Consider the following 11,037-nt stretch of genomic DNA (forward strand, 5'->3'; position numbering starts at 1 on the left):
CGCACGTGACTTCACACCCGGAAGTGTTGCCATGGCGGCGGGCGCGCTCTGGGGGTTCGCGGCCGCGCTGGAGACGCACCGGGGCCGCGACCGGGCGGTGAGTGAGGGGTCTGAGCCCTCGGTACCGGGCGGTGAGTGAGGGGTGTGAGCCCCCGGTAGCGGGCGGTGAGTGAGGGATGTGAGCCTCCGGTACCGGGTGGTGAGCGAGGGGTGTGAGCCTCCGGTACCGGGCGGTGAATGACGGGACCCGACTCTGCGGTAGTGATCCACCCTTAAGGGGCAGGTAGCACCTGAGGGATTCCTGAGTGCTGCTCGGTGGAAAGGAAGGACAAAAGGCAGAAGGTCCACAAACAATCCGGGATTTACCCGTAAATGACGAGCTTGGGATGGAAAGGGGAACGGGAGTCCCGGGGCGCAGCGGGGTTCGGGTAAAGGGGAGAGAAGCTGAAGAGGGAGAGGTGAATTGAAGAGAGGAGAAGAGAAAGAAAGAGAGGGCGAAAATGAGAGGGAGAAGAGAGAAGAAGAGATGTGCAGCCCCGGCTGCAGCACCCCCGTTCCCCGGGGCTGTGCCGGGCGCTGAGCGGGCCGTGCCCCGCAGCTCCGGGCGCTGAGCGGGCCGTGCCCCGCAGCTCCGGGCGCTGAGCGGGCCGTGCCCCGCAGCTCCGGGCGCTGAGCGGGCCGTGCCCCGCAGCTCCGGGCGCTGAGCGGGCCGTGCCCCGCAGCTCCGGGCGCTGAACGGGCCGTGCCCCGCAGCTCCGGGCGCTGAGCGGGCCGTGCCCCGCAGCTCCGGGCGCTGAGCGGGCCGTGCCCCGCAGCTCCGGGCGCTGTCCTACGGCTGCCAGCTGGCGGGGGCAGCGCTGCCCGGGCCCGCCGCGCTGCCCGGGGGGCTCCTGGCCGCCTCTGCCCAGCTCAGCTCCTGCCGCACCGTCCTGCGCCTCTTCGACGACCTGGCCATGCTCCGGCACAGCTGCAGCTACGGGCTGGGCCCCGAGGTGAGCGCGGCCCCCGGGGGTCCCCGGCAGCCCCGCCGGCCCCGCCGCGGCCGCGCCCCATGTGCCGCTCCCCGCAGGGCGAGGACGCGCTGGTGCGGGGGCTCTCGGTGCTCTGCAACGCGGCCAACCAGCTCTACTACCCCTGCGAGCACCTGGCGTGGGCGGCGGACGTGGGCATCGTCCGCGCCGCCTCGCAGAAGTGGTGGGCGCGGAGCACGGCGCTGTGGGGCTGTGCCCTGCTCCTCGGCATCCTGCGGTACGGCCGGACGGGCACGGGAGGGGCGGGGACGGGCCCGGGGCACCGGGACGGCAGAGCTGTGGGAGGTGCTGTTCCTCACCGGAGCAGTTCGGGGAAGAGGGAAAGGAACCGCTCCTGTTTGGTGCTGTAGGAGAAATCACTGTGTTCTTTTTCAGGTCCCTGAGAATCTTGTTCCAGTTAAGAAGAAAACTGAGCCAGCACAAGTGGTATGGTTTCACTGCATGGCTGTAGAGCTGATGTGCAATCCCAGAATGGTTTGGGTTGGGAGGACCTCAAAGCTCATCCAGTGCCACCCCTGCCATGGGACACCTTCCACTGTCCCAGGCTGCTCCAAGCCCTGTCCAGCCTGGCCTTGGGCACTGCCAGGGATCCAGGGGCATCCACAGCTGCTCTGGGCACCCTGTGCCAGGGCCTGCCCACCCTCACAGCCAACAATTCCTTCCCAATATCCCATCTAAATTTCACTTTTCCAGTGGGAAGCCATTCCCTGTGTCCTGTCCCTGCATGCCCTTTTCCAAAGTCCCTCTCCATCTTTCCTGTAACTCACCACATCCGTCACTTCTCATCTGTACCCATCACAGTTATTAGGACATTCTGGACTGTCACTAATATCACCTTTTCTTCCAGCAGCACTTCTTCCCCTCAGAGCCAGCAGAAGCTGAGAGCCCAGGTGAAGGCTGAAGTTCTGAGCATCCTCATGGACACAGCAGATCTCTGCAACGCAATCCACTGGCTGCCTCCAGGATTCCTCTGGGCAGGAAGGTTCCCTCCATGGTTAGTAGGACTCCTGGGGACCATCTCCTCCCTGATTGGAATCTACCAGGCATCGAGAGGAGCGAATTCTGAAGCTGCTTAAGCCATAACTGAGCTTCACAAGCCCAGTTTTCATGTGGTAAAAGTGCCTTCAGTGAGGCAGGGTGTATTTTAACTTTCCTGGGTCGATGATTGTCATTCCAGACATCCCATAATTGGGACTGGAATCCAGATGCCTGTTGCAGAGGGGATTCTTTGCAGCTGACAATTTTTATCACTCTTCATCAGAGAAATAATTCAGGTGAATCCTTTGAAAATCAAGAATCTTCTACAACGGGTAAAACTGAGAGGGAAAGACTTGCTTCCATCTTTCCCAAGAGATAAATGCAACTTTCCAGTGGTTTTTTGCCACTTAAAAGAGCACAATGGCCACGGTTCTGTCACAGGGGACTGGTAAGGGGTGAATCCTGTGAGTTCACACTCTGGGCTTGGTGCTGAATCTGAGCCAGGGATGGGACCCCTGTCCTGGAGTTCTCCAGGTATTTTGGGGTTTGGGCTCAGAGCTGCTGCCCAGAGCTCAGCCAGGAGCCACCAGCGCTGTTGTTTGTGACAATTGTGTTCCCTTAGAGGCGGGAGGGGCAGGAAATCGCCACTGGAAGCAGCGTGAACCTTCCTAGCCTGCCTTGCCCCTTTAAGGAGAAATGTTGGAATTCGAGACTTCCCGCAGAGCTGAGGCTCCAGCTGTGCCTTTGTGGAATGCCACCGGGTGGAGCTCTTCACCAGGCTCCGGCAGCTGCCAACGGACCTGTTTTTTAATAAAAAGGAAAAAAAAAAAAGCAGGAAATTCATTAATTACCTTTCAAAGAAGCAATCAAACCAATTGGGGTTTGCAGTTACAGTCTGGGCGTTGCCAATAATAAACGACACAAACGCTTCAAAGGTGGCCTTGAGTGATCATTGCTCCTGATAACGGGGAGAAGTTCTTTATCTTTGGTTCTGAAAAGCTCCAAAGCACTGGTGCTGTGTGAGCTGCAGCTCCACGTGTGTCACCAGCCTTCCTCCTGCTGAAATAATTCCCAGCCCCTGCCTGACTGCCGTGGAAATGCATCCATTGGAAACAGTTCTGCTTAGTCTGCACGTCCCCCAGCACGTGCTGCACTTGCAGGAGCTTTGACCTTGGGTTGTATTGTTGTTTTTAGCCTGGAACTGTGTCCTGCCTGTGTTCAAAGAGCAGAGTGAGGCCTGGATACTCTTCACCCTTTGCCCTGTCCTTGGTGTTTATCTGGACCTTCACCCTGCAGAGCCTCAGTCCCTGAGGGTGCCTCTGCCTGTGCTGGGGGTTTGCTGCAGTCTGGCAGGTTTGGGTCCAACTCAGGGCTTACCTGGAGGAGACTCTTGGTTTTTGTCTCCTTTTCTGTCTCCTTTTGTCTCCTCTGCCTGAACAAGGGGAGCACCCAAGTCTTTCTGCTTAGGGACAGCTCTGGCTGGTGCCTGGTGCTGTCACCCACTGTGGTGGCTCCTGCTGCCGTTTAGTGGTTTTCAATAATAAATCAGGTTTATTTTGTATTCTTAACCCCATTGAATCATTCCTCCAGGACTCACTGTACTGCTCAGCACAGGACAAGGTGTAGATCTGCCAATTAAAAAAAAATAAAACAAGGAAACCCCACATAACTTCTGATGCCGAATTAATAAACCTCTTAACCCTGCATTAATTTTAATGTAGAGAAAGGACACTGTAAACTACTCTAAGTGCATTTGCTTCATCAATTCCTCAACAAGTGACCTTAATTTGCAGCTGGTAAAGCTGGAATGTGCAGAGATAAATCAAAATTGGGTACTTCAGAATTGCTGGAGTTCGTATTTTTTTTCCTGAGGTGGTTTTGATCCCTGCTGACACACAGTGTTCAAACACCTCTAGTGGCTGCTGCTGCCTCTCCAGGGCAGCACTGGCTCATTTTTAGCACCACACCTTGTGCAGGCAGACCCAATCCTCCCAAACTCGGTGGTTTTCTTCTCTTTTTGATGTGAGCATCAGCCCAACTCATCTCTTGCTGCTGGGAGAGGGTGATGGTTCCTTCCCCTGGCGAGGAAAGCGCCCTGCCCTGGTGCTGGTGGTGCAGATCGTGGGCCGCCCTCCCCATCTCTCAGGCGGGCTCCATGCAGGAACACATTTGCTGAGCAGGGCTGGTTTGTTCGGCCCTGCCTTTGTCAGCAGGCGGGGATCAAAGGCCGCGGGCAGGCGCTGCCGATCCCAGCGCCCGCCCCGTTTATGGCCCTTTATGGCGGGGTGACTCCGTCCGCAAAGCTCCGGAGCCTCGGATCCGCCGTCCCGGGCCGTGCCGCGATGTTCGGACCAGGGGACACGGGGGGGACACCGGGGGATAGCGGGCGACACGGGGGACACTGGGGACACCCGCACACACGGGGAGGGGACACGGCCACGCTGCCCGCGGGCAGGGCGGGGTCAGCGGGCGGCGCATGCGCGCGGCCGGCCCCGCCTCCCATTCACAAAGAGCGAGCGCCCGCCGCCGCGGCCGCTGATTGGCTGCAGGGACGGAGGGGGCGGGGCCAGTGTTGGGCGGCCACGCGGCGGCGGCGGCGGGGCGGTGGCAGAGCCGGAGCGGAGCGGGAGCGGGCGGGACCGGGCACGGAACCGGGCACGGAACCGGGTACGGGACCGGGTACGGGACGGGGCACGGAACCGGGTATGGAACCGGGCACGGAACCGCGTATGGGATAGCGGGGACCGGGCACGGGACCGGGCACGGAACCGGGTACGGGACCGGGTACGGGACCGGGTACGGAACCGGGTATGGGATAGCGGGGACCGGGCAGGACCGGGCACGGAACCGGGTACGGGATAACGGGGACCAGGTACGGGATCGGGTGCGGAAACGGGGTACGGGATAGCGGGGACCGGGTACGGAACCGGGCACGGGACCGGGTATGGGATAGCGGGGACTGGGCGGGACCGGGCGGGACCGGGCACGGAACCGGGTACGGGACCGGGTACGGAACCGGGGACGGGATAGCGGGGACCGGGTACAGTACCGGGTACGGAACCGGGCACGGGACCGGGGACGGGATGGAGGGGACCGGGCGGAACCGGGTATGAAATAGGGTACGGAACCGGCTACGGAACCGGGTACGGAACCGGGTACGGAACCGGGTAGGGGATAGCGTGACTGGATACAGAACCGGGTACGGGATAGCGGGGACCGTGCGGGAGCGGGTACGAAACCGGCTACGAGACAGGGGGACCGTGTGGGACAACCGGACCAGGTGCGGGGCCGGGGGCACAATAACTGAGCCAGGCGTGGGACACCGCGGGTCCGGGACCTCCGAGTCAGATGCGGGACCGCGGGGCGGGCTGGGCGCGGGCATCACCGGGAGCGCACATCGCCCCCCTCCCGGTACCAAGTGAGGTCCCGAGGAGTCGTGCGCTGCACGGGTGTTTGGTCCGGGAGGTCCCGGTGCCCCGTGGCTGCGGGACGGCCCCACCGCGCTCCCGGTACCGGCCGGTACCGCGCTCCCGGTACCGGCTCCTCTCTGCCGCGGCCGTGCCGGGCCCGGGCCCGCGGTGCCCGTGCTGAGTCGCCGGTTTTGCCTCGCAGGGCGGCCTCAGCACTATGTCCGTCAGCAGCCACGAGAACCGGAAATCCCGCTCGAGCTCCGGCTCCATGAACATCCACCTCTTCCACAAACCGGGCCACGCCGACAGCCTCCTCACCCAGCTCAACCTGCTCCGCCAGCAGAACCTCTTCACCGACGTGGTGCTGCGGGCGGGGAACCAGCGCTTCCCCTGCCACCGCGCCGTCCTGGCCGCCTGCAGCCGCTACTTCAACGCCATGTTCAGCGGGGGCCTGAAGGAGAGCAAAGATGCCGAGGTCAACTTCCACGACTCGCTGCACCCCGAGGTGCTGGAGCTGCTGCTGGACTACGCTTACTCAGCACGGGTGCTGATCAACGAGGAGAACGCGGAGTCCCTGCTGGAGGCCGGGGACATGCTGCAGTTCCAGGACATCCGGGATGCTTCGGCTGACTTTCTGGAGAAGAACCTCTACCCTGGGAATTGCCTGAACATGCTGCTGCTGTCCGACGCCCACTGCTGCGAGCGGCTGCTGGAGCTGTCCTGGAGGATGGCCCTGGCCAACTTCACCTCGCTCTGCAAGACTGAGGATTTCCTGCGACTGCCTAAAGACAAACTGCTGGAGCTGGTGGAGAGCGAGGAGCTGGAGGTGGAGGACGAGACGCTGGTCTACGAAGCTGTTATGGGCTGGATCCGCTACGATCTGCCCCGGCGCCACGAGGTTCTGCCCGAGCTGCTGCGCTCCGTGCGCCTGGCCCTGCTGCCCGAGTCCTACCTGCGGACGCAGGTGGCCTGCGAGAAGCTGGTGACCAGCCACAAGCTGGGCGAGGAGATCGTGGCCGACGCCGTGCGGTGCAAAATGAAGATCCTGCAGAACGACGGGCTGGTGACGGGGTGCTGCGCCCGGCCCCGCAAGGTCAGCCAGGCCCTGCTGCTGCTCGGGGGCCAGACCTTCATGTGCGACAAGATTTACATGCTGGACCATAAAACCAGCGAGATCATCCCTCGCGCAGACATCCCCAGCCCCCGCAAGGAGTGCAGCGCCTGCGCCATCGGCTGCAAGGTCTACATCACCGGCGGCAAGGGCGCCGAGAACGGCGCTTCCAGGGACGTCTGGGTGTACGACACCCTCCACGACGAGTGGGCCAAAGCCGCCCCCATGCTGGTGGCGCGGTTTGGCCACGGCTCCGCCGAGCTGGACCACTGCCTGTACGTGGTGGGCGGTCACACGGCCGTGAGCGGCGCCTTCCCGGCCTCTCCCTCCGTGTCCCTCAAGCAAGTGGAGCACTACGACCCTCAGCTGGACAAGTGGTCGCTGGTGGCTCCTCTGCGGGAGGGCGTGAGCAACGCCGCCGTGGTGGGGGCCAAGATGAAGCTGTTTGTTTTTGGGGGCACCAGCGCCAACCAGAACAAGCTGCCCAAGGTGCAGTGCTTCGACCCATGCCAGAACCGCTGGACGGTGCCCACCAGCTGCCCCCAGCCCTGGCGCTACACGGCCGCTGCCGTGGTGGGCAGCCACGTCATCGTCATCGGCGGGGACACGGAGTTCTCCGCCAGCTCCGCTTACCGCTTCCACAGCGACACCTTCCAGTGGTCCAAGTTCGGGGATGTCACCGCCAAGTGCATCAGCTGCCGCGCTGTCACCTCGGGGAACAGGCTCTACGTGGTGGGGGGCTACTGCGGGGCTCAGCGCTGCAAAACCCTGGACTGCTACGACCCCTCGTCCGACACGTGGAGCAGCGTCACCACCGTGCCCTACTCCCTCATCCCCACCGCCTTCGTCAGCACCTGGAAGTACCTGTCTGCCTGAGGGACCTGCAAGGTAAATAGCTGTGGGTCAGCCACAGCTCCTCTGTGCCAGGTTAAAACTTGAGGAGCAGAGGCACTCGGCTCTGGACTGGAGTTGTCCTAGAGAAATCAGCTCCAGAATTTCCAGGCTGGTAGTGTGGGATCTAAAACCCCTGCAGGATAGGGAAGGTCTCTCTAGGTGCTGAAACGCCGCAGGGAAAAGATGAGTATAAATAAGAAGACTCTTAACCTGGCATCTTGGCCTGTGCAAAGATTTTGGGGAATGCTGTGTGCGGGGATTGGGTGTCGTCCCCGGGTCAGGAGGAGCCGATGTTTTGGCAGGCAGGCTGTCTGCAGGAGCTGGGACAGACCCCGTGGTGCCACCGGCTCCGGCTGCTGCTTTTAGCACAGCCTCCTCCTCCTGGTGCCACGCTTAATCTGCCAGTGGCACCCAAATGTCTTGTGGGACGCCAGGGCTGTGAGCTGGTGCCAGAACAAGATTATAGCTGGGATTTAGTCCCAGAATGGTGGGTAATTGCATTTATAAGACAAGCCTTGTCTATGTATAAACACAGGGTTTCTCTGCTTCTAATTATTCCCTGGTGTCCCTTTCATGCCATTGCTTTCCTGCTACACAGAGATTGACTTTCAACATTTGCAACTGGAATTAAACCTTTCTAAAGGCTTTTGGCAGAAACCATGCCAGTGAATCACAGACCCTGCAGGGTTTTCCTTTCCTTCTTGCAAGAGTCATGCTGTCTAAATAAAATTACTTACTGTAATAAAATATCCAGCGATACCTTTAGAAAATTCCTGGCTGTAGAGGGAAATCAGCAGACATTGCTGGGATTTCTTTGGGATTTGAGGCCTGAGGAGTGGGGTTGGGGTTGCTGTGCCCTGGTCTCACAATGCTCTGCTCTGCACCACAGGCTTCTCACCTGATTTTTGCCAAGTGCCTCGCTTGACTGAGGATCCAGATGGAGCTCGCAGGCAGCAGGAGCACCTCCTCCCCCTGGCAAGTCTGGGAGCTGGGTGCCACCGTGGAGCCCATCAGCACCAGCAGGGCTCAAAGCTCGGTTTTGGCTTTGAATTTCTTCTGCAAATCCATCCCCTCGGTCAGGCCAGGGAGGGACAGGCACGGAGGGACCTCCCTGGGCTCACAGCTTGTGCTGTCCCTTGGGACAGCAAAAGGTTTCCAAGTTTTCTCCTGACTTGTGTGATCTCAGAGCAGGAACCAGAGGGATTCTTGTGGTTTCAGTGATACTGGAAAGGAGGAAGGACTGACTCCTGACCAGGACTGCACTGCTGGGACTCGCAGCACCCGAGCAGTAGCCTGGAATGTCAGAACATGTGACAGTACTTTGCCCACAGGCTGGTTCTGTACATTCATTTCTTTTTTATACAGCAGTTTTGTGTGTTTATTACTCAGCCTGGAGCTGCTTCAATAAATCTGAATAAAATCCACCGTGTCCCTTGCCTGTTCTGTGTGCTTAAGGTGCAGGTTTTCCCAGCCCACACTTGAGACCATATCTAGAAGAACAGTGGGGAGCATTCCCTGCTGCAGTCCAAATTAAGGGCTCAGATCTTCCTGTATCTTTGTAACTTGGGACTGAGGAAAGCTCAGATCTCACACTGCCTTCTATTTTTGAAGGAGACACAAATCTCTTCAAAACTTCAAGGTATTCTCTGCCCTTTCCTGGTCACTCTCCACAGAGTGGGGTTTCCTCACTATCCAAAAGAAAGGGAGAAGGTGCTGCCCCTTCTGTCCCAAAGGGCTGTGTGCTCCAGGCCCTGCTCCAGCTGAGGGGAGGCAGAGCCTGGGAAAGAAAAGCTCTGTCAAAGGGAGGAGGTGAGACAGGAACCAGCACGGTCAGAGGAAACAGGCACCAAAGGTACAACCAACTGTCTCACCACAGAAGCATGGTTTGGGTGTGATCCACTAGTTCAGAATTCAATAAATCAATGTCACAGCTCTTCCGAGCTGCTTGCACAGGCAAGAGCTGGCAGGATGGGAAGGAGCTGCCCTGCTGCTGGGGGCTGGAGCACATGCACCAGCTTCATTTCCACCCTCTTTTCTGATCCTTTTGCAATTTTCAGCCCCCAGGCTGGGCCTTTTTTCACGCACCCCTGTTGTGCCTCTTTTCCATCGCTGGCTGAGCCCAACAGGAGCTCGTCAGGCTGCAGGGAGAGGAGCCCACAGGCAGCAGCAGGGAGACAGACTCATTTTGATGGGAAAAGGCTGTTAAGGATGGGATCCAACCATCCAGCAGCTCCCAGCCTGGCTGTGCCTTGCAAGCACAGAGCTCTGCTGGGACCAGCAGCCTCTGGAAGTGTCTCCAACCCTGCAATCCAGCCAGGAGCTGCCTCACCTTTGTGACACCTCCAGCTGCTCCTGAGGGCTGGACAGAGTCCGGCTGTGCTCAGCGAGGAGAGGAGGTTTCATTCACAGCCCTTGGAGCAGCAGCAGCTGTTTTGTTTATGCTGCCAAGCAATAAACGCTGGCTCCCCGCCACATCCGCCTCCCGCCCCGGGCACGGAGCAGCTTCCAGCAGCACGGATCCGTCTGCCTGGGCCTTATCTGAGCCAGGCTCGGGTGTTCTGGGCTTGGGGAATGAGCCCCAGCTCTGCTGCTGCTGCTGCTGCTGCTGCAGCTTTGCAGGGGCTGGGCATTGTTCCCTCCTTTCAATCCAGCCCCTCTCAGGGAAAGGTGTGCTCCAAGCTCACCTGGGCTGGGTTGCTCCGCTGGGGCTCCTGCAACAGAGCCAGCAACAAAGGCAGCAACAAAGGCAGCAACAAAGGCAGCAACAAAGCCAGCAAAAAAAACCAGCAAAAAAACCAGCAAAAAAACCAGCAACAAAGCCAGCAAAAAAACCAGCAACAAAAGCAGCCCAAGCTGCACTGCATCGCTTCATCCTCCTTCACCTGGCACAGAGCCCCGTGCTGTCCCTGCAGCTCCACCTCCTCCTGGCAGGGAGCAGCTCCCGAGTACCCCGGGGAGAACGAGGGAGCTCCACTGGAGCTCCACTGCTGCGTGCCGGGGCTGTCCCAGCAGACCTGTTCTCCCAGTTTGGCATTTCCATGCGTGGATCCACTCGCTGCTTCAGTGCCAGGAGGTTCAGGCCAACTGAGCTGGAGGTGAATTTGGTTTAGAGGTGAATTTGGTTGCTGGGGTAGGAATCCTCATGAATTTATAGAATTCATTTAGAATCTCAGCATAGGTCAAACCTAGACCTCTCCTAGCCCAGGCCCCCACTTTGTGTCTGCACCTCCAGCTGCAGGAGTTAGACCCCAGCCCAAAGTCACATCTGGAAGAGGCAACTCAACATGGGCATCACCAGGCTCAAAGGCAAAATAATCCAAGAGTGATACCATTTCCCACAGGATGTTCCTCTTCTCACACAAAGCTCACAAGCCACCACAGCCAGAGAAGTTTGGGATCAGACTGATGCACCTCCCTCCTGGGCACAGGACAGACAGACAGGGTTGATTTTAAAGGAATTGCTGCTTGGATTCCAAGGTTCCTCCTGCTCAGCAGCTCCTGCTGCCAGAGCACCAAGAGAGCCTTGTGGCCTTTCTCCCTCCTTCCCTTCCTTTCTCAGCAGTGGCTCAGAATTTCTCCTTCTTGGTTAAGATGAGATATGGATCATGAAAAT

At 59.3% G+C, this 11,037-nt stretch overlaps 2 protein-coding genes across 12 annotated transcripts; both read left to right on the forward strand.

The window, feature by feature from the left end:
• Positions 1–2,943, forward strand: PEX11G (peroxisomal biogenesis factor 11 gamma). Of its 2 annotated transcripts, none has more exons than XM_063404854.1 (5): positions 1–97; positions 816–992; positions 1,070–1,248; positions 1,407–1,457; positions 1,879–2,943. In XM_063404854.1, exons 1-5 carry the CDS (start codon positions 32–34, stop codon positions 2,105–2,107), a joined length of 702 nt encoding a protein of 233 aa, XP_063260924.1. In that variant the 5' UTR covers positions 1–31; the 3' UTR covers positions 2,108–2,943. The 2 variants fall into 2 exon arrangements, with proteins under 2 accessions (XP_063260924.1, XP_063260925.1); XM_063404855.1 differs by having other exon boundaries at positions 1,882–2,943.
• Positions 2,944–4,557: 1,614 nt separating this feature from the next.
• LOC134553517 (ectoderm-neural cortex protein 1-like) lies at positions 4,558–8,848 on the forward strand. Of its 10 annotated transcripts, XM_063403293.1 has the most exons (4): positions 4,610–4,678; positions 4,760–4,781; positions 5,622–7,418; positions 8,314–8,848. In XM_063403293.1, the coding sequence occupies exon 3, from the start codon at positions 5,637–5,639 to the stop codon at positions 7,404–7,406; it is 1,770 nt and encodes a 589-aa protein (XP_063259363.1). In that variant the 5' UTR covers positions 4,610–4,678; positions 4,760–4,781; positions 5,622–5,636; the 3' UTR covers positions 7,407–7,418; positions 8,314–8,848. The 10 variants fall into 10 exon arrangements, with proteins under 10 accessions (XP_063259374.1, XP_063259367.1, XP_063259370.1 ...); XM_063403304.1 differs by lacking the exon at positions 4,760–4,781 and having other exon boundaries at positions 4,558–4,688; XM_063403297.1 differs by lacking the exon at positions 4,760–4,781 and having other exon boundaries at positions 4,580–4,676.
• The last annotated feature ends 2,189 nt before the right edge of the window (positions 8,849–11,037 follow it).

Source organism: Prinia subflava, chromosome 8 (assembly GCF_021018805.1).
Source record: "Prinia subflava isolate CZ2003 ecotype Zambia chromosome 8, Cam_Psub_1.2, whole genome shotgun sequence".
Taxonomy (NCBI): domain Eukaryota; kingdom Metazoa; phylum Chordata; class Aves; order Passeriformes; family Cisticolidae; genus Prinia; species Prinia subflava.

Bases quoted from the DNA above. Each gene is read 5' to 3' on its own strand.
- PEX11G (XM_063404854.1), top strand. From the start codon at position 32: ATGGCGGCGGGCGCGCTCTGGGGGTTCGCGGCCGCGCTGGAGACGCAC. The intron at 1,249-1,406 runs GTACGGCCGGAC...GTTCTTTTTCAG, and splicing joins CTGCTCCTCGGCATCCTGCG to GTCCCTGAGAATCTTGTTCC. The intron at 1,458-1,878 runs GTATGGTTTCAC...CTTTTCTTCCAG, and splicing joins AAACTGAGCCAGCACAAGTG to CAGCACTTCTTCCCCTCAGA.
- LOC134553517 (XM_063403304.1), top strand. From the start codon at position 5,637: ATGTCCGTCAGCAGCCACGAGAACCGGAAATCCCGCTCGAGCTCCGGC.